Source organism: Babylonia areolata, chromosome 12 (assembly GCF_041734735.1).
Source record: "Babylonia areolata isolate BAREFJ2019XMU chromosome 12, ASM4173473v1, whole genome shotgun sequence".
NCBI lineage: Eukaryota > Metazoa > Mollusca > Gastropoda > Neogastropoda > Buccinidae > Babylonia > Babylonia areolata.
In genome coordinates, this window is record NC_134887.1 from 11,547,341 (window position 1) to 11,571,242 (window position 23,902).

The window sequence follows — 23,902 nt, forward strand, 5'->3', positions numbered from 1 at the left end:
CCACCGCCCTATGAATCTGCCGGAGCACTGACAACATGACAGCGTCAACCCCAGCACGAGAGTGGAGGGTAATCAAACTTGAGTCACCTGATAGCAGGGCATGAAAGGTCACAGACTATGAGACTATTTGTTATATTGATGACGATGAAGAAGGAGTAAGACGATGATGATGATTGTTCTATGAGGTTCCAAATAATGCCTCACTGATGATTTCCTGCCAACAGTGGTAGGCTACTTATTAACACAGCAGTGCTGCTACTTACAAAACAATCCCCCAAGAACTATAAAGTGAAACGAAACGAAAGTTTTGTCGAGTCGAAAAATGTGTGTTGGGAAACGGAGCATTTTACTATCTGGAAAGCCAACGCCATAATTATCGATCAGCAGCATTTCAATTGTTTTTTTTTTGTTTGTTGTTGTTGTTGTTGTTGTTTTGTCAAGGGACGCTATTCAGCTTTCATGCACGACATTTTTTCGGGGGGTCTGTCAAATCTCTAACAAAAAAAGCAAACAAAATAATCAAAAACAAACCCAACAACAACAACACACACACACAAAAAAACAACAACCCACAAGCGACCACATCATTCCAGTCAAATACTACGTAACCACAATGTGTGTGTGTGTGTGTGTGTGTGTGTGTGGTGGTGTGTGTGTGTGCGCTGAAATGAAAATATTCAGTAAGAGTAGTTATATCATTTTAGACACCAATAAAAGAAAATAAACAATAACCCGTTGCCTGTTTTTTGTTTGTTTGTTTTTTGTATTTTGTTTGTTTGTTTTCTTTCTAGCTTATTTCAAGGTATTTTTTTTCTTTTTTTATACATATTCTTCTTTGCAAGAGGATTTATTTTTATTTTTTATTTTACATCACGAGCCAGAAGGAAGCGTAAGATATTCACCTAGAAGACAAAAAAAAACAAAAAAAAAAAAAAAAAAAAAAGTTAATTAAGCGGACTGAGTGTTTTTTGAGTTTGGTTTTGTTGAGTTTTTTGGGTGCAGGGTGGGGGTGGGGTGGGGGGGGGGGGGGCGCTCACTGTATCTTTGATCAGCTTCATGCTCTTGAACGTGTACACGTAGCAGGTCCACTCTAAAACCCAGGTCGTGTCCCTGTCCGCCCGCGCTGGTCTGGAAGCAGTTGCTGACGGAACGGGGGCCGTCCTGGAGTCGCCGAGTCACTGCCCCGTGCATCCTCCCCCCTGTGGATCATGAACCTGAGAGCGTACGAAGATGGCTGCTGGTGTGGCCGATATGTTGAAAGCCGCGTTTCTCATGGAGGAAGAAGAAGTAGGCGGGAGGAGAGACGGAGGGAGGGGGAGGGGAGGGTAGCGGTGCCTAAGCCAGTAGTGTGGCTTCAGCAGGCGACGCTCAGACGATACGAGAGATGAGGATGACACAACAGCGTGGGCCGATGCGCGAGGCGCAGTAGGAACGTGCGAGCGGACGAACGGGAGGAAGCCCGGGAGGAGGACGCAGGGTTAGCGAGATAGGCCGTACGTGAATGGGTGGTGCGATGCGTGGAATAGGAGAGGGCGAGGAGGAGGCAATGGGAGGATAAGTTGGACACGACAGGAAAGAGGCGGTGCGCAGAGAGTGGGATTATGACGAGAGACAGCAACAGAAGGTACAAAGCATGATAAGGTATCATATCAATCAAACAAATCAGCATGACGGGCGCGGCTGCGGCACACGAGCTCTCATACTGACTACAAGCCGCTACGACACATAGACAGGTACACACTGCGGACAAAATCATGCTGTAGGACGGCGTTTATCTTTAACGTGTCAAAGGGCATACAGAGGAGCGAGACGAGCAGTACCCATTCAGGCGTATGCGTGGTAGCGGTGGACCAAGAATCAGGCACACGAACATCTCAGTTTCTAGTCACATACATTCATGGCACTACATGATGCACTACTCTATCGCATGTCATCACCACCTCGCAGAGCGGTGAGCACACATGCGACTAAACATCACACACGATACACACACACAACAAACATCATGCTTGTACTCCAACACAGCGCCAGCATCACATTATCACTCTTCTGCGCGAGCTGGACACAACGCGCGAGACAGAACGATTCTCAACTACACACTCTACTACTGTAGGTTTGAATGCAGAGCACGGACGCAATAACCGTCTATAGTGTTAATCCTGCATTGACACAATGGATCACACGGTACATTAGCGAGTCAACGGTTCGAATAACGGTAGACGGCGAATCAGACACACACACACACATAAAGGGTGGAGATTTATTACAGAATCCTCCCCAGCGACACTCAACATATTCTAGCTACAACACTGCACTAGCTGCCACTAACACTACCAGCACACGACACATATCGATCTTGATAGACCCACACACCATGCAGCAGATCACAATACGCGACTATCTCACAGATCCTGTACATCCCCATAGTCACGCTTCGGTGGGTTTATGGAAACAAGAAGCATACCACACATGGACACACATGGCCCACGAAACAGAGCTCTATCAAACTGGACATGCCAACATGGCGGTAAAAACACAGGGCATCATCAACATACAAAACAAGCCACACACACATACCGCAGTACGACGTCTGCGACCGACTGGATAGCTTCTGCAGCGCCTCGCACAGCGACAGATGCAAGAATGCGTCAGAGACACACAGCGATCTACAACCATGACACTAACACTACACACAGGCACCACGGAGCTACAACACTCAATAACACACGAGCACTTACGCGCGGCAACGACCTCACAGCAGACTCACTAGTCGCACTCCTGACAGCATTTTTTACACAAGATGATCACAGCTACACACACACTACACATCTACACACCAAGCGGCAGGATCACCACATCACACGAGTCACAGACACCACTCACAGCACACACAACAGACACACAACAAGAGACAATCAGCTTTACGAGTTCGGCCAGGTTCAATCATCGCACATTGCACGACTTCACCAACATTAGTCTGACCGCTCGTTTAGCGTATATAGCATCTACGCCACGAACGCACTAGAGAACGCGACCATCCACACAGACCATACACGCAAACAGAACACACTGACACTAGATAACTCACGCGCGGCCACTAAGCAATGCACGACTGAGCATACGACGGACTCCTCATCTCACTTGCCGCTTCACACTATCATTCAATCACGGTACACCGCCATCATTCAGCACCTATGCTCTGAGCTGCTTGCAGAGTATGACTTGACTATGGCGGAACTCCAGTTGGAGAGCCACCATGTCCATGGCCCCTCAGTGAATCTCCTCTCCCCTCAATACCCGCCACCTTCCTTCTACTTCCCGCAGCACTGATCCCACACTCTACATCACACTTGGACACCACTCACGAAACTATCACTTCGCGCACACGATCATCCATACAAACCAGTGGGACACTAAAGGCGTGACAACACACACACACACACACAGTCCAATGGGAGCATGCAGTCGGTCCTGGCAGGACACATGCAAGAGGATTTAACACCTAAACCCTGCAGAGGGCGAGGAGCGCTCGACCCACCGTGCGTGGTGGGGCGCAGTGCATGCTCTCAGCCACGCACACCCCCCCACCAGTCACTACACTACACACATGCGTAGAGCGCTAGAACTAATCTCTCCTCACACCATCCACCGCACAGCTTCGCCATCGGAGTCGGTATTAAAGAAAAAATCGAGGCTTGAGGTTTTAAAGTACACCAACTACGCACACACATGTCCATCAACGTACATATATCGACACGTAGCACTCGGGTAGACACAAGAGCAAAGTGGCTCGCGAGTCTTCGAGTCTGCAAGTCTATTATGAAGTTTTACAGTACTGCGCTCGCATAGCAATATGCCTACATTTGATGTGAGTGATCCACCTCAGCTTAACGAGTTGTTGAGGTGCCTAGATGGTACAACGCACTGTTGTGCTCAGGCGCAGCGACACTGTGCGTACTTGAACGACAACAACGAGACATCCTTGACACCCTGCCCTACACATGTGTTGGGTCGGCAACATGTAGCTCCCGGCACGTAGAGTCTAGTGTGGCGTGTCCCTTGGTCATGGCAGAGAGGATGCGCGCGGGCATTCTCTAGCCTTGGATTCACTGTCACTGAGGTACAATGCAACTCTCAGTGTCGTGATCGCACTGTGTGTCGTCTCAATGGCGACTGTCTGTGCGCAGCACTGAGTGTGGCGATTAGAGCAGAATAGTTACCAGTCATTATCTGTCGAGCAAAATGCCATACGACTGTCCGACGTTAGACGTATAGCTGCACTAGTCTAGTGTGTCACTGTAGATACACTTGACTACTGACTCTGCTGTAGCGGTCGAGCTGCGTATCTGCGAACGTTGGAGGGTAGTGCGGAGATGGCGTGAGCTGTTAGGTAATCTAGCAAATCGAGTAGCGACAGCAGGCAGACACGAGCAGAGAGCAGAGGTCTAGACACTGATGAGTAGAGTGCGACTAGTGGTAGACACAGAAAGAAAGCGAGACAGACAGCGTGTTAGTGAGCAGTAAGAGCACGAGCAATGTCTGCGTGAACATCATGCACCGTGCCTTTAGATCCGCTGCATCTGTACCAAGCACAGCTCTCGATGTACTAGCGCACTGATGGCAAGGCTGAGCTGAAGCCCTGCAAAACTCGCACTCGCATCGTGACGCGCTCATCGAGCGGTCTTGTCGGTAGCAACCTAGCCACCATGATAGTAGTTATCGCTAGGACCTCGATGCGTCCAGTCCTGATAGCCTCACTCAATGCCTAGCTACAGAGTGCGTACTACAGTACTGATAACACTGCACCTAGATACGACACCTGTTCACTCGTCACGCGCTGTATCCTTAGCCGACGCCTAAACTCAGGAGCAACAGTCCGTCCTACAGTTTCAGTTATCAGTCAGCTCTGAGCGAGCTCTAAGGCACCAGATTCTGGTCTACTGGCGTTCTAGCGAGCGATGCGGACGCTCATAAACAGCACACATTCTCACATTGCTCGCCAACATAAGAATCTGCGTGCACTCAGCGAGCAGTACACCGCAAGCGAGCACTATCACGGTCCATCGACAGCTCACACTGTGACACAGCTCACTGCATCACAGCACACACAAAAGCACGAAGCGCGAAAAAAACCACAAAAAACAACGGAGACGTGGGGAGACTTATCAACACTAGCCATGATAACGCATGTTCTGGCATACACTAGAGCAGAATAAATCTAGACAGGACATATTAGAAACAACTCATATCTGATTCATCCAGATAGGAAGGCGATACAGCAACGCACTGTGAGAGAAACAGAGTAGAGCAGTAGATTAGATGACTATATAAAACACTAGAAGAGACGATGAGATATCTATACTACATGACATAACAGAAAATAGATAAGTCAACAACTGCGTATGCGCGATCTCAATACGATCAAACATCAGAATTCAAGTACGACGAGCTAAGACATAGTCACCCTAATCACACATGACACACTCCGCGGACACATTCGATGGCATAACACAGACACATGCACCATACGATGCAGTATGTCGACGAGTACGATGAAGTGGTAGACTCTATTCTCATCAAATCCACTTATAAACAGACACTGCAGCTATCAGAGCGACAGCAAGCTACACATCTCACAAGCATGCGAGATGCACCAAAACATGACCTCTGTCACTCCCTCTCTCCATTCTCCACACCTCTCAAGTCTCTAGAGTCGTATACAGTATCCTCGACTTAAAGCGAGCGCGACACCGAACACCAGCACACACAGCTTCGGGTACACTGGACAGTCGAGTCACCACACGTCAGCACTCACCTCGACTCAGCGGCCACTTACTTATGTACCATAGGCACGTCTTGTATACTAGCGACAGTCAGATCACAGAGGATAAACGCCGGAGCTGCGCGCAACTACACACACACCACGAGCAGACCCCCACACGAGCGACACATGACACCAGCCCTACATTATTACGCGAATTGCACCCTGCTCACTCTACCCTCCCGGCATGCCTAGCGAACGAGCGACGCTACAGGAAAATATTGCTCACGTCTACGACAATATCTGCGCAAGCTTCCACAGCTCACATCATCACCACATGCATCAGCACCTAACACTACGCGGTCACTCACTCTCAGAGAGAATATCTCTTCTCTTGAGCGTGTAGCAGACCACTACACATACATCCTGCAGTATCGAAACAACGCCAGCAAAAGCAAAAAGAAAAAAACCTACAGCGATCCCCGTTCACACACTCATCCATTAGAGAGAGACGACTTGGAGAACATACAGGAGAGACTACTTATACTAGAAGTACAGAGAATATACGCTAGGTATACAGCGACCCCATACCAGAGATACAGAACCACTGTCGTAGCTTCACACAGTGTCGGCGCTAGACATACACTCATGATCAGATATCATCTAACATCGGCGCAGTCACCTCCGCACGCCCCGACGTCGAGCACTCCGGCTCTATGCGCATGCGATGGCGCCATGCATCATGTCACAGCGACACACTACCAGCTTACACACTTACGTATCATCCGTATGCGAATCGAGGAAGCGAACTAGACTGAGACTGTAGACGAGATTCTGCACGTTGCTCATTTGCGAGCATTAAAATCTCAGCGACACATCGTCAGCTCAAACAACTCAGACCTCAGCAACATCACACAAACAGGCGAGTCACACGCAGTGCCACGCGACACTCAGAGCCGCAAAGACGACGACTGGGCACATCAGACTGCTGCTGATGCCTAGAGTGCAAACATTGGCGAGCGACCTCACTAGTGTCAGTTGCGCATTGTCAGTGCGAGCCACACTTGTGCTTGGAAGCCGCAACAACAGAAACTACGAGTTCGCCTATATGATCTGAATGAAGACGTGCCGAACAGATGTGCGTTATCTTGGAAGATCGACTGTCACGATCCTGTTCTCATAGCATCTTGAGCACTTTAGCAACAGCCTCAGCCGCTCTAAGCTCATTTCACTATATTCTATGATGGACTGCGTAGCAAGTAGCTAGAGTCTCTGGCTTCTCGATCTACGCCTTCTCATGGGATATGGAGTGCATTTGAAGGCATCGATGTGAGTTGATGGCCTACTTAACACTCTCTTCTTTACTAAGTATTGCCTTTTCACGAGAGAGACATCATGAGCGCTGACTGTTCACGATTGCCTAGCATGCTAGTGACACTTGCTCGATTGCGACGTGCATAGCCGTCAAAGTCCTTTCTGCCTAAGCCTTCTGTACCAGCACGTCTACAGAGTTCACGTTCATGCCCGTCTAACACCTGCATGTCCCGGGCAAGTCATAAGCCATGTGAGGCTCTCTCTTATTACGACTATGCTGACACAGTTGGTCGACGATGTAAGTGTGCCGTGATAGCAAAAGATATACTGTAGTAACAACTCTGAGCGGCATTGTCGCGTGCGTCTCCGCTTGAGCGAAGAGGTGGTTCTGTGAGGATGAGTGTTAATGATAGTATCTCACACACAACATGGCATCCAGATCGAGGCTCTTCTCAGTGCGTGACGCATGAAGAATGGAATCGTACTAGACCTCAACTCAAGGCACGACATACAAATGTGATAAGGAAAGAGGGTGGGAGGGGTGGGTATATCTATTGAACATATAGATTGGGCTTTATAGACACAAATTAGGGGTGGACATTATCGTTGTTAACACATCTATGGTAGGGTTTGTAAAGAATGGGTCGGGGGGGAGGGGGGGGTAGGTGTAATAAAGAAAAAACCAAGGACAGAAGGATACATATCGGCTCTCTAGTGATAGAACTCATGATGATAGTACTGAAAATAATTTCTGAATAATTAAGAATCGTCTTTTGACTGTATTCTGGAAGGACATCGATCCATTCTGGACTGCAACACGTTTTGCCTCTCGGACTACCATGAGATGTCTTGCACGCTTGTGCTGGAGCGCTTCAAGTCCGTGCGGTAGAAATGACTGACTCGGTCTTATACATAGCATGTCTTGAGCGATGGTGTAGTACGCGCGTGATGGATATTCTCCTATGCTCTCCGAGTACTATAGCACTTAAAGTAACTCCTGTGTGTGCGTAGGTCATGTGAAAGGACGGCATAAATGTCTAATGAAGAATATGCTAAGTATGATCTGCTTCGTCTCGGCGATGAAAACGTTCCGTCTGTCCGTGCCTCATCCGTACACGGCGACCTCTGCCTTATTCTTCGTCCTAAAAGTCTTACTTGCGCTACATGCAATGAGAGACTTTTAAAGAGTACATTTTTTACATACAAAGACACATTCGCTAGTCAGTACAGTTCACAGAATAATAACACCTATTATGTCGAGAGTTTACGTTCTCAGATTCTTAGGCTAGCTGCTGAGTGTACTACTCGACTGCATCTGCAGAAGCATCAAGCAAGGATTGCTGCGAGCGTGCATGGTATTCCACGCGTAGGGACAGATGGAATAGACGTTCTATGTTGTTATCCATTAGAGATCAGCCAAGAGCTCTCAAAGCGTGTCCTTTTGGACCCATATCTCATACACTACGGATTGTTGGCGGTTGGGGGGGGTTTGCTTAGTTCACACTCAGGAGTACGTATCGATCACTCTGAGGACGCATGACATCTGGCTATGACGAGACTAGGGAAGAATGGACAGTCTGTCTTCGTTACACTTCAGACTATAGTGGTCAGATGCACATTGCGTGTACTCACGTACTGAACAACGGACTGGACTATAGTTCTTTAGCCATATCAGTAAACGAGTCAGACTCCATATGAGAATCCCAGCATCACACCCCTCCTCCTACTCAAATGCACTCCGAACCCTCAGATCCACTGCTACACCGAGCTGAACTGTGCGCACAGAGACCTAGGCGTCTGACGAATTTCGCCCGTGCAACGCAGAAGGAGCGCGCAACAGCGAGCTTTTACTTATCTGACCACAAGGGACAGACACGAACACGAGAGCAATATCCTCGTCTGCATATCAACAGACCTGATCGATCAAACACAGCTGGCTCCAGACGAGCAGCATGAAGAAGTCGCAGGCAGTAGCGAGTACAGTACAAGGACTCGACACGGCACACCAGTTGCGCTGACAGTACGTAGAACCCTGTCTACTCAGCTGTTCACTCAACACTGCACTGTGCTAGAGAGAAGCAGGAACATCTGCACACACGAGTGATCTAGCATCGCATCAGATGCAGGACTCCTAGACCTCTCACAAACCTTGCTACCATACAACGCAACACGGGGAACCAGCATAGTCCGAGATACTGAATTACCACCATTGGTCGGGCTCGAGCATCGGTGTCTCTCGCGTCGTGCTACCATGACGCTAACGGCAGCACGAACTTAACAGTTCATCAGATCCTCTTCTTGAACAGGTACCTGCACCCTCACAGCATCACATCTCGATACAGCGAGCGAACAGTATAGAGTGTGTCTCTAGAGGCCAGTTCCATCAGTAGGTGATTTGCTAGATCACGCTCAGACGCGGGTAACATTCTATCTAGACAGCTGAGAGAGTTCGCTGCGCGTCACTCCTCGACGAGAGCCTTGCGCAGTGACGACAACGCAGTACAATTCCAGGTCCATTCACGAATAGAGCTGCCGCGAGTGCTGCACTCTCCATCCTGGCATGCGAGTCGCAGGTTTTTCTCTCGGAGACTAGAGCCTCGTGGATCGACGGGCAAGCCACTGCATGCGAGATACTAGTAACGTATTTCGAGGTGGACAGCCTCTTACTGTGCCAGAGTGATGGGCGATGCACTGCTGCGGATAATTCTTAGTTCTCCTGTGATCACGGATCTTGCGAATTGTACACATGATGAGTGCATTTCAGGCGTCGGAAGTTGTCAGTCACTGTACACTGTGAGGACCTACATACATGGCTACTGCCTATGTGCCTAGTGCGATAGCACGGAGTTCCAATAGTAGTCTATTGTGGAAGTGGACTCAGGCTGCTGTCTCCTGGCTCAACTGCTGATTCATGCAGCTTGGCCTTCATAGTTCGTACTTGCGTACCATGGGCTTATCTAGAGATTAGGCTCGTAGACTCTAGACGTGGAGCGATGGCGGCTGCTGGCGATAGATGCGGCTCTACAAGCTATTGCCAGTGGAGACCAGCTCGTCGATCGAAGAGTGCTCGTTTACAAGCACTGGTCTAGCAGAGTGGGACGGGACTCTCTACACAGAGCAAGGGACTGACACTATAGCAGAGCGATGAGCGAGTAGAGCATAGGAGAACTACATCCATCAGACTCGTTAGAGAGACATTCGCCTAGACGAGTGTGCTCCATGGGGAAGGGGGCCTGCCAAACGTAATCAACCTAACACTTGCGGATCGAAGCTGACACTAGCTAACTCACGTGAGACAGCGCGGGTGTGTCCATCAAAGTCTCAATCGCAGCATGACAACGAAGGCAGACAATACCTAAGAATGACGAGCTGCTTACAGACATTTCAGACACAACGGATAGAAACGCAGCTCTGTACATCACGAGCAGCCCCAGGGAAACCCTATGTTGAGCCCAACATCACAATCAACGGTCAGAGACTCAGTGCGGTGGAGCGGTTCACATACCTTGGCAGCACACTGTCACGAAATGTGACAATCGACGATGAAGTGAACGTCAGGATTGCAAGAGCAAGCGCAGCTTTTGGTAGACTCAATGCAAATGTCTGGAACAGAAGAGGCATTAGTCTTGAGACCAAGCTAAAGGTCTACAGAGCAGTAGTTCTCCCCACACTACTGTACGCCTGCGAAACTTGGACAGTGTACCAACGACATGCCAAGAAGCTGAACCACTTCCACACAACATGCCTCAGGAAGCTACTGAACATCCATCAAGTGGCAAGACAAGACCCCTGACACAGAGGTGCTCGCAAAAGCCACCCTTCCCAGCATCTTCACCATCCTGATGCAGTCCCAGCTTCGCTGGGCTGGACACGTGGCGCGCATGCCAGACCATCGGCTGCCCAAAAGGCTCTTCTATGGCGAGCTGCAACAAGGGAAGAGATCACACGGAGGTCAGAAGAAGCGCTTCAGAGATACTCTGAAAGTCTCTCTGAAAGCGTTTGATATCAACCCTGACTCCTGGGAGGAATCTGCAGTGGACCGTGACAAATGGCGCGCTGCTGTGCACAAAGGCGCCAGGTTGTGCGAGGCCAACAGGACTGCTGCAGCTGCTGAGAAGAGGCAGGCCAGAAAGTCACGGGCAAACAAGCTCCCTGACAATGATATGCCTGTCTTTGTCTGCCCCAACTGTCAGCGAACATTTCGTGCGCAGATTGGACTATTCAGCCATCTGCGCACTCACAGATAGATTCATGAGCATCCTTCCCCCCACCCCACCACCACCCTCCCCCCATCCCCCATCTGGATGACAACGATGGTCATCATCGATCTCGATGGACACACCCACCACCACTGTTGTGTATGCACTGTGGTACAATGCACTGTCTCATGTGAGGTGCAAAGAGCCCATCAAATGGGGCGTCTGCACCATAATAATAATAACAATAATAATAATAATAATGGATATTTTTATAGCACACTATCCAGAAATGTGCTCTAGGTGCTTTACAAAAACGCTTTTGTTAACATGAAACATTACAACTATGTTACATACACATACTACACACACACACACACACACACACACACACACACTGCATACATTTTAACAATACATGTGTATCTAACAGCTACCCTAACACATACGCACACATAGGCAGGCACAAACTTACATAAACGCACGCACACACAGTACACATTCATATATTACGTGCATGTAGTTACGTACACATACACATGTATACATACATAGTCAAGCACAGCTAACGCAAAGGAAGTGGACCTGCCACAATTGAACTTACTGCTGAGGGGAAAAGGGAAAAGTACAATAAATTATTATTTATCATTATCAAGACAATGCAAAACGCAATACAATACAATACAATACAATACAATACACTGCACAAGCAGCCCCTCTCAAAATATTTTTTTCACAGCTGAGCCCAAAACGGCGACTGTGACATCTGACACCACAACCTCACGTCCCACAGCACAAACATGATCTCCCCTCTGAGATTCACCACACCAACACAATCTCCCCTCTGAGACTCACCACACCAACACAATCTCACCTCTGAGACTCACCACACCAACACAATCTCACCTCGGAGACTCACCACACCAGCACAATCTCACCTCGGAGACTCACCACACCAACACAATCTCGCCTCTGAGACTCACCACACCAACACAATCTCACCTCTGAGACTCACCACACCAACACAATCTCACCTCTGAGACTCACCACACCAGCACAATCTCACCTCGGAGACTCACCACACCAGCACAATCTCACCTCAGAGACTCACCACACACCAACACAATCTCACCTCGGAGACTCACCACACCAGCACTATCTCACCTCGGAGACTCACCAATCCAGCACAATCTCACCTCCGAGACTCACCACACCAACACAATCTCACCTCGGAGACTCACCACACCAGCACAATCTCACCTCTGAGACTCACCACACCAACACAATCTCACCTCTGAGACTCACCACACCAACACAATCTCACCTCCGAGACTCACCACACCAACACAATCTCACCTCCGAGACTCACCACACCAGCACAATCTCGCCTCTGAGACTCACCACACCAACACAATCTCACCTCTGAGATTCACCACACCAACACAATCTCACCTCTGAGACTCACCACACCAACACAATCTCACCTATGAGACTCACCACACCAACACAATCTCACCTCTGAGACTCACCACACCAACACAATCTCGCCTCTGAGATTCACCACACCAACACAATCTCGCCTCTGAGACTCACCACACCAACACAATCTCGCCTCTGAGATTCACCACACCAACACAATCTCCCCTCTGAGACTCACCACACCAACACAATCTCACCTCTCACCACACCAGCACAATCTCACCTCAGAGACTCACCACACCAACACAATCTCACCTCTCACCACACCAGCACAATCTCACCTCAGAGACTCACCACACCAACACAATCTCACCTCGGAGACTCACCACACCAACACAATCTCACCTCTGAGACTCACCACACCAACACAATCTCACCTCTGAGACTCACCACACCAACACAATCTCACTTCTCACCACACCAGCACAATCTCACCTCTCACCACACCAGCACAATCTCACCTCTGAGACTCACCACACCCACACAATCTCACTTCTCACCACACCCACACAATCTCACTTCTCACCACACCAGCACAATCTCACTTCTCACCACACCAGCACAATCTCACCTCTGAGACTCACCACACCCACACAATCTCACTTCTCACCACACCAACACAATCTCACTTCTAACCACACCAACACAATCTCACTTCTTACCACACCAGCACAATCTCACATCTGAGACTCACCACACCAACACAATCTCGCCTCTGAGATTCACCACACCAACACAATCTCACCTCCGAGACTCACCACACCAACACAATCTCACCTCGGAGAGAGACTCACCACACCAACACAATCTCACCTCTGAGACTCACCACACCAGCACAATCTCACCTCGGAGACTCACCACACCAACACAATCTCACTTCTGAGACTCACCACACCAACACAATCTCACCTCTGAGATTCACCACACCAACACAATCTCACCTCTGAGACTCACCACACCAGCACAATCTCACCGTGGAGACTCACACACCAGCACAATATCACCTCGGAGATTCACCACACACCAGCACAATCTCACCTCGGAGACTCACCACACCAACACAATCTCACCTCTGAGACTCACCACACCAGCACAATCTCACCTCGGAGACTCACCACACCAACACAATCTCACCTCGGAGACTCACCACACCAGCACAATCTCACCTCTGAGACTCACCACACCAACACAATCTCACCTCTGAGATTCACCACACACCAACACAATCTCACCTGGGAGACTCACCACACCAACACAATCTCACCTCGGGAGACTCACCACACCAACACAATCTCACCTCAGAGACTCACCACACCAGCACAATCTCACCTGGGAGACTCACCACACCAACACAATCTCCCCTCTGAGACTCACCACACACCAACACAATTTCACCTCGGAGACTCACCACACCAACACAATCTCACCTGGGAGACTCACCACACCAACACAATCTCACCTCGGGAGACTCACCACACCAACACAATCTCACCTGGGAGACTCACCACACCAACACAATCTCACCTCGGAGATTCACCACACACCAACACAATCTCACCTCGGAGAGAGATTCACCACACCAACACAATCTCACCTCTGAGATTCACCACACACCAACACAATCTCACCTGGGAGACTCACCACACCAACACAATCTCACCTCTGAGATTCCAGTTTCTGCTTGGCTTGCTTCAAGGCAGAGTTCTCCTGCCGGTATTCATTCACTCTGAAATGAGAATCGTCACGCCTGTGTGTGAGAGAGAGAGAGACAGAGAGAGGGAGGGGGAAGAGAGGGAGACTGGGGGGGGGGGGGGGGGGGGGGGCAGAGAGAGGCGGGGAGAGGAAGAGAAAAAGAGAGCGGTGGAGAGAGAGAGAGGGAGAAAGAGAGCAGGGGGGAGGGGGTGAGTGGGAGGTGGGGGGGGAGGCAGAGAGAGAGGGAGAGAAGAAGAGAGAGGTGGAGAGGGAGGGGAGAGAGAGAGAGAGAGAGAGAGAGGGGGGGGCGGAACGGGAGAAAGAGAGAGGGGAGAGAAAGGCAGAGCGAGGTGGAGAGAGAGAGAGGGGAGAGAGAGAGAAAGAGAGAGAGAGAGAAAGAGAGAGGGAGAGAGGGAGAACGAATGAACAAACGAACAAACAAAATTTTATTTTTCCAGGGTATTGAGATAAGCATAATGGCAAGAATGCTTTTTTTTTCCCACCTGGCCCAGGGGTACAAAAGAAAAAAAGAAAAAAGAAAAAAAAAGAAGAAAAAGAAATGCACAAGAATAAATAGAGAACATTCATATCAGAGGAGAGGAAAAGAGAGTGGGGGGAGGGGGGGGGGGGTGGGGGGGGAGTAAAGAAGAAAAGATGAAATGAGAAAGACAGAAGAACAGACAATCTCTCTCCTGCCTCTCTCCTTCCCCTATCCTCCCTCTCTCCCCTCCACCCTCTCTCCCTCCCCCCCCTCCCTCCCCCCCCTCTCTCCCCTCCACCCTTCCCCTCATATCTCTCCCCTCACCCTCACCAGGGGGCAGGTGCTGAATGAGATTCACCCTCCCCCCGCTCCCCCACCCAACCCACCACCCCCCCTCCCTACACTCTCACTCCTCCTCTCTACCTCCCTCCCTCCCAACACTCTCTCCCACATACCCTACCCCCCCCCCCCCACTAACCTAACCTAACCCTCTCTCCCTCCCACCCCCCCCCCCTCCCCCAATCCCCACCTCCCTCACCTACCCCCCTCCCCCCCCCCCAACTCCCCCCCCCAACCCCCCCCCAACACACACACCCACACACACCATCCAACAAACTCTCTCCCTGACCTGCTCTCCATGTCGGCCAGCTCCCGGGCGAGGAGCTCCTCCCGGTGGGCCAGGTCCTGGCGCAGGGCCGCGATCTGGGCCTCCAGGTCCCGCTGGTGCCGCTGGTGCAGCTCCCCCACCAGCTGCCGGTGCCGCTCCGCCTGCTGCTCCTGCTCCTGCCGCATCTGGCCCTGCACCCGGCTCACCTGCTCCGTCATCTGCCGGCACGCAAGGTGAGGGGGGCAAGGTGTGGGCAAGATAAGATAAGTTAAGATAAGAATAACTTTATTGTCTCCAACTGGAGAAATTTGCTCAGGTGCATTCACCTTCACCTCACCTTCACCTCTCCCGTAGTCTGGGTTCAGACCGTTGGGGCACCGCTGCTGACCTGGCCACCACTCCTCTCCACTCTTCACGGTTTTCTGATTTCCCCAGGGCGTCACCGAGCGTCAAGCCTGTCCACCCCCGGATGTTGTCTTCCCATCTCTTCTTCTGCCGTCCTCTCCTTCTGCCTCCTTGTACGGTGCCTTGCAGGAACGTTTTGGCAAGACCAGATGATCGGGAGATGTGTCCATACCATCTAAGTTTGCGTTTTTTCACTATGGACAGAAGGTCTTCGTAGGGTCCAATACTTTGCTGGATTCTGTTCTTCACTTCCGTGTTAGTGATGTGGTCTCTGTAGGAGATGCCAAGTAGTCTACGAAAGCATCTCATCTCGACAGCTTGGATTCTTCTCTCGATGTCTGCAGTCAGGGTCCAAGTCTCAATTATCACAACATAGACAAGTAAACAACACGGGGACCATAACTGTAAAAGTCAACAACAGCGTTTACGAATATTACGAAGGTACAAATGTAAAAAATATCACATACATCGTTTCATACATACATCCACACACTGCAGGTAATAACTAGTATTCTTAATGTAAAAACAGAAAGAATTAAGAAACATTATTTGAATATAATTATAAACATAGCCTACTATACTGCACATTGATTATAATAGACAGATAAGATAAGAATAAAGATGAATTGCGGAAAACCACAACCAGATAATCAGCACACACCCGCACCCCCACCCCCCACATGCGGATAACTTGATTAAACAAGAGTAATAAACATATGTTCTCAAATAAAAGCATTTCACATATTCGCTTTTAAAAACATTGCAATTAATTATTACATCGTAATTATTAAACAGAAATATATTTAGAACATGGACAAGGTGTTGGCAAGGTGGGGCAGGTGTACTGCCGCGCACGCGTGTGGGCCGGTGCATAGGTGTGTGGGTGTGTACAGGGTGTGCAGGTGTAAAGGGTGTGCAGTGGTGTGCAGGTGTACACGTGCAAAGGTGTACCGGTTAGCAGGAGTCAAGATGCGCACATGTACAAAGTGTGTGTATGTGAGCAGGTGTGCGTTGTGTGTTGGTGTACAAGGTGTTTAGGTGTACAGGTGTGTTGGTGTACAGGTGTGTAGTTGAGCAGGTGTACAGGTGTGTTGGTGTACAGGTGTGCTGGTGTACAGGTGTGTAGTTGAGCAGGTGTACAGGTGTGTTGGTGTACAGGTGTGTTGGTGTACAGGTGTGTTGGTGTACAGGTGTGTTGGTGTACAGGTGTGCTGGTGTACAGGTGTGTTGGTGTACAGGTGTGTAGGTGTACAGGTGTGTAAGTGAGCAGGTGTACAGGTGTGTTGGTGTACAGGTGTGTTGGTGTACAGGTGTGTTGGTGTACAGGTGTGTAAGTGAGCAGGTGTACAGGTTTGTTGGTGTACAGGTGTGCTGGTGTACAGGTGTGTTGGTGTACAGGTGTGTAGGTGTACAGGTGTGTAAGTGAGCAGGTGTACAGGTGTGTAGGTGTACAGGTGTGTAAGTGAGCAGGTGTACAGGTTTGTTGGTGTACAGGTGTGCTGGTGTACAGGTGTGTTGGTGTACAGGTGTGTAGGTGTACAGGTGTGTAAGTGAGCAGGTGTACAGGTGTGTTGGTGTACAGGTGTGTAGGTGTACAGGTGTGTAAGTGAGCAGGTGTACAGGTGTGTAAGACTAAATGTGTGCAGGTGTACAGCTGAGCAGGTGTTAAGGTGTGCAGGAATCCAGGTGAGCAGGTGTACAGCAGGCAAGGCTAGTGTGCCGCTAGCAGTTTTACTTTTTTCCTCTTTTTTTTTTTTTCCTTCTTTCTGTTATTGCTTTTCATTCCCACACACATACTCAAGCACACACACACACACAAACACAAACACCACCCCCCCACCCACCCCCCAGCTATACAACTCCTCCGCCCCCCCACCTTTCCCTCCTCCACCCCCACCCACCCCCCCAGCCATACAACTTGCCCCCCCACACCCCACCCCCCACCCCACTTCGCTCCTCCACCCCCTCCCACCCCCACCCACGCCCCCACACTGACCTCCTTCTCCATGGTGGCCTGCAGGTCAGCCTGCAGAGAGCGCTGGGCACTCTCAAACTTGGCCTCCATCAGCGCCATCTCCACCTTCAGGCTCTCCTGCAACAACAAAGCACCGGCACCGGCACCGGCCGTTATCAACACGGCTGTCTTCCTTTTTTTTTTTTTTTTTGGCTGCCCTGTCATCTGCACCGTTTGTATTTGTATTTTGTATTCCTTTTTATCACAACAGATTTCTCTGTGTGAAATTCAGGGCTGCTCTCCCCCAGGGAGAGCGCGTCGCTACACTACAGCGCCACCCCATTTTTTTTGTATTTTTTCCTGCGTGCAGTTTTATTTGTTTTTCCTGTCGAAGTGGATCTTTCTACAGAATTTTGCCAGGAACAACCCTTTCGCTGCCGTGGGTTCTTTTACGTGCGCTAAGTGCATGCTAGCACACGGGACCTCGGTTTATCGTCTCATCCGAATGACTAGCGTCCAGACCACCACTCAAGGTCTAGTGGAGGGGGGGGGAGAAAATATCGGCGGCTGAGCCGTGATTCGAACCAGCGCCCTCCGATTCTCTCGCTTCCTAGGCGGACGCGTTACCTCTAGGCCATCGCTCCACAGTGGCATAATCACTTCCACGCTGCTCATTTCAAAGTCACACACCCCCCCTCCCACTCCCCTCCATACGCAGCCACACCTGGGTTTGTCCGTCACAGCCCCAGTGAACCATCGACAGCTGTATTCCTTGTTCTTCTTCTTGGTTGTTGTGGGGTTTTTTGTGTGTGTGTGTGTGTGTGTGTGTTTCGGGGGTGGATTGGGGGTGAGGGTGGGTGTGGGTGTGGGTGTGGGGGTGGGATTGGTGAAACAGAATTTTGGGATACTGTTGTTCTTCGTTAACACAGCTGTCTTTGTTGTTCCATCTTCTTGGTTGTTAGTTGTCGTTGTTTTTTTGTTTGTTTGTTTGTTCTTTCTTGGTTGGTGCAAACATAATGTTGGAAAATGTTGTTCTTTTACGTTTCGATGAGGAAACTTTGTCCACTTCATTTACACACACACACAGACACACACACACACACACATGCACAACACAACCACACACATAAACACAACCACACAAAGACATGCACGGGGACACACACACACACACACACATACGCACAACACACACACACAACAAAAACACACAAGGTCAGCCCTAAGAGCTGGTGCAATCTTGCCTCTTGAGTTTTCGAGTCACAGTCCTTCACAAAAGACTCAGGCTATGAAATCTCATCACAGTGGGGGGGGGGAAATCACTGACCATACAGCCCACTCACCTTACAATAAATTTACAGTGCAATGCAGTACAATACAACACACCATACTTTACTTCACTTCAATAAGCTGCACTGCACTGCACGGCACTCCACTGCATCACAATATCATACAATACTGTACTATGCCATACCATACAATTCAATATGGTACAATACCATACAATTCAATACAATCAATACGACACAAAAGGAAATTTTCTTCCTAAAATATACGTTTTAAAGTAACATACTTAACCATGACCCGCTAGTGCAGACTCCGGCAGGGGGTCTGACATTCCTGTCCTGTTCTTGACGGGCGCAATAGCCGAATGATTAAAGCATTGGACTTTCAATCTGAGGGTCCCGGGTTCGAATCACGGTGACGGCGCCTGGTGGGTAAAGGGTGGAGATTTTTCCCATCTCTCAGGTCAACATATGTGCAGACCTGCTAGTGCCTGAACCCCCTTCGTGTGTATACGCAAGCAAAAGATCAAATACGCACGTTAAAGATCCTGTAATCCATGTCAGCGTTCGGTGGGTTATGGAAACAAGTACATACCCAGCATGCACACCCCCGAAAGCGGAGTATGGCTGCCTAGATGGCGGGGTAAAAACAGTCACACACGTAAAAGCTCACTCGTGTATATACGAGTGAACGTAGGAGCTGCAGCCCACGAACAAAGGAGGAGGAGGAGGAGTGTCCTGTGCAAAATTACTACCCTCCTATGGCGGAGAAAAACGAAAGTAGCTACGGCCGATAACACAATGCAAACACACTACAATACAACACAGTACAGTACACATACTACACAACAATTCAATACAACACAACACTTTACATCCTACTACAACACAACACAATACATCACACTACAACACAACACAAAACAAACACAACACAAAACAACACGGCAGCTCCGCCACGCCCCCTTCCCCCTCCCCCCCCCCTCCACCCCTGTCCGACCCCTGACCTTTTCCCTGATGGCCGAGTCCAGGTCCATCTCCAACCTCTTGACCTCTGTGCCCGCCGTGTGAACCCTCTCCTCCATCTCCTCCACCTTCCTCGTCTGCTCCTCCAGCTTGACCTGTCCCGTCACACGCCACCATGACACGCCATGAAGGAGAAAGGTTCTCATTCAATGCAAACACGTTACACACACATGCACGAAAGTGATTCCATAGTTAAGACATACATGGCACACCCTTTAACACAAACACACACACACACAAACACACACTCCCTACACATAACACAACACACTCCCTACACACAACACACACACATACACACAACACAACACACTCCCTACAAACAACACACCCACAAAAAAAACACAACACACACCCTTTCCACATTACAACACACACCCTACACACAACACACACACACATACAACAAACACAACACAACGCAACACAACACACCTACAAACAACACAACACACCCCCTACACAAACCACAACCCCCTCCCACACCCCCACCCCTTCCCATCACACACACAACACAAAACACCCCATGCACACACACACACACACACACACACACACACACACAAACAACATCGTCTAATATCACTTACAGTGAAAAGACGTTAAACTAAAGAACGAACACAAACAACACAACACAACACAACCCCGCTCCCACAAACCAAACCATCCTCACCCCCACACATCCCCCACACGTCTACCACCCCACCCCCCTCCCCCACTCACCCTCTCCATCTGCATGACCTTGAGGTTGGCCTCCTTGACCTGGTCGATCTTGTGCACCAGCTCCTGCTCCCTCTGGTACCAGCTGTCCTGCTCCTGTTAGCACATGGCATATCCAAAAGGATTTCACTCTCCAGATGTTTTCAAACACACGCACGCGCATGAGGTACACGGTACTCACAGTGTCAAACACGCACGCACATGCACACATAGTCCAACATACTACCATCATCATCATCGAAAAATCGATAACAAAATGCCCCCCAAAATAACTTGAGGAGAAAAAGGAAATTTTCTATCTAAAATTACGTTTAAATAACATACTTACCGTGACCCAACTAGTGCAGACTCAGGCAGGGGTCTGACATTCCTGTCCTGTGCAAACTACTATCCGCCTATGCGGAGAAAACGAAAGCAACTACGGCCCAATAACCTCCTGGAAGTAGGTAACCTACCCTTTGTCCCCCCGCTGGCTAGTGCCCTCTTTTTCCGGCAGCCATCATGACTCCTGTTCCTGTGCTCTTCATACAGCTAAGTTTTTTTCGTATGAAACATTACAAAAACAAAAAAACAAAAAAACAAACAAACAAAAAAAAAACCCAGCAGCATCCCTCACCTGGTGGAGTCGATCCTGGCCCTGCTGGGCCCGTTTCTCGGCCAGGTCGCGGGCCTCCTTCAGCTGATCCCAATCCTTCTCCATCAAGGCCGCTCGCTCCTTCTCCACGGCCAGCATCTCCTCCGCATGGTGCTGGCTCTGGGTGGCCGAGGCCAGCTGTTCCACACAGGGTGGCTTGGTTACCGTAAAGTGGAGTGATGGCCTAGAGGTAACGCGTCTGCCTAGGAAGCGAGAGAATCTGAGCGCACTGGTTCGAATCACGGCTCAGCCGCCGATATTTTCTCCCCCTCCACTAGACCTTGAGTGGTAGTCTGGACGCTAGTCATTCGGATGAGACGATAAACTGAGGTCCCGTGTGCTGCATGCACTTAGCACACGTAAAAGAACCCACAGCAACAAAAGGGTTGTTCCTGGCAAAATTCTGTAGAAAAATCCACATCAATAGGAAAAACAAACAAAACTGCACGCAGAAAAAAATACAAAAACAAAAGGGTGGCGCTGTAGTGTAGTGACACTCTCCCTGGGGAGAACAGCCCAAATTTCACACAGAGAAATCTGTTGTGATAAAAAGAAATACAAATACAAACACAAGTTCTGTCTATTGAGTGCACTGGTATGTATGCTGCACCCACTAAATTTTGAAGAAAAAAAAAAGGAACTTCATACATACATAAGCCGCACTGACTTATAAGCTGCACTTATTAGCGGTACCGGAACACATACCAATACTACAGAAAAACTGTCAATACTGTAGATTATGAAATAAACACAAGCAGAAACAACACAAAGAAAAGCAAGCGAAAATACTGCTAGTGCCACACACACACAAAAAATAAAATCCTCAAATAAGCCGTATCATTGTATTAGCCCCAGAGGTTGAAACTGGGAGAAAAACTCGCGGCTTATAGACCTAACTTTACGGTAGTTGAGAATGTTAAAGATCCCTCAGCATTTTGCACAGCCATGAGGGCAGTGAGTTCATATCCACTGTGTCTAGGGCTCAGCATGGAGTGATGGCCTAGAGGTAACGCGTCCGCCTAGGAAGCGAGAGAATCTGAGCGCGCTGGTTCAAATCACGGTTCAGCCGCCGATATTTTCTCCCCCTCCACTAGACCTTGAGTGGTGGTCTGGACGCTAGTCATTCAGATGAGACGATAAACCAAGGTCCCGTGTGCAGCGTGCACCTAGCGCACGTAAAAGAACCCACGGCAACAAAAGGGTTGTTCCTGGCAAAATTCTGTAGAAAAACCCACATCGATAGGAAAAACAAATAAAACTGCATGCAGGAAAAAATACAAAAAAATTGGGGTGGTGCTGTAGTGTAGCGACACGCTCTCCCTGGGGAGAGCAGCCCGAATTTCACACAGAGAAATCTGTAGTGATAAAAAGAAATAGGAAGGTGGGTCACAATCCTCCTCTTCCACCGCTCTAACCTTCCCTGGCTTCAGTCGGGTACCCGTTCACACGTGAGTGGAGTGAGGAAAATCCAATCTCTGAGGCTGCCTTCACCTCTACACTCCCGTCTCGCTCACTACGAACCTTTTTGTTTTCCATTTATCAAAAATTCATTTATCTAATTACTTATCCATCTATTTACTTTTTGAATCTTATCTCACTTATTTTCTTCTTGTTTCCCGTCAAGGCCCGACGACATAGCACGTTGGGTACTCTGCTGGTCAGACATCGATCAGCTCAGCAGATGTGGAGTTGTGTTATTTAACTCTCTCCATACGAACGGCGAAAGAGACGACGTTAACAGCGTTTCACCCCAATTACCACCATCAAAATATTACAAGCGGAAGGCTCTTACACTGAAGAGGTGAATGTTGACAAAGAATACCACAATTCTGACGACGGAAGCTAAAGGTTGGGTCATTGAGACACCCACTGGACATCCGAGGGGTCTGTGTAGAGGAGAAGAGAGGACTGGCCATACTGAATGAGTTAACTCTATGTTATAGATGCATTCACAAAAACTGCCCCTTCCTATCTCTGCGGCTGCCTTCACCTCTACACTCCGTCTCGCTCACTACGAGCGGTGTCGGATCCACCCTGTTTATGCATACCCAGATTCAAACACTTGACTGTTGGCCGCCGTTCTTTCTCTGTCTCTGGACCTTGCAATTGGAATGAACATCAATGTTCCTACTGTCACACACTCATGTATGCAAGACTTTGCCAAGGTAAAAAAAAAAAAAAAAAGATATGCTGTGCTATAACGTCCCTGAAACAAATGCACTCAATATCGGAACAACATTTAGTCTATGATGAATTACAGTACAGTCAATCTATGTCTCTTATCTGCTCCTCCAAAAAAGAAGTTAATTTTGCAGACAGCAACCACAGGTAAGTAACATCAAAACTT

The 23,902-nt window shown here is 49.2% G+C and overlaps 1 protein-coding gene across 1 annotated transcript in view; it reads right to left on the reverse strand.

The window, feature by feature from the left end:
• Window positions 1–14,399: 14,399 nt before the first annotated feature.
• The window catches only part of LOC143287832 (uncharacterized), a 23,911-nt gene continuing 14,408 nt past the window's right edge, over window positions 14,400–23,902 (reverse strand). Inside the window, exons 5-10 of the mRNA XM_076596071.1 lie at window positions 21,538–21,711; window positions 20,925–21,017; window positions 20,183–20,296; window positions 17,932–18,027; window positions 15,552–15,748; window positions 14,400–14,476 (exon numbers count right to left, since the gene is read on the reverse strand). Of these exons, the coding sequence (XP_076452186.1) occupies window positions 14,407–14,476; window positions 15,552–15,748; window positions 17,932–18,027; window positions 20,183–20,296; window positions 20,925–21,017; window positions 21,538–21,711 (744 nt within the window). The 3' untranslated portion in view covers window positions 14,400–14,406. The remainder of the gene's footprint in view (window positions 14,477–15,551; window positions 15,749–17,931; window positions 18,028–20,182; window positions 20,297–20,924; window positions 21,018–21,537; window positions 21,712–23,902) is intronic.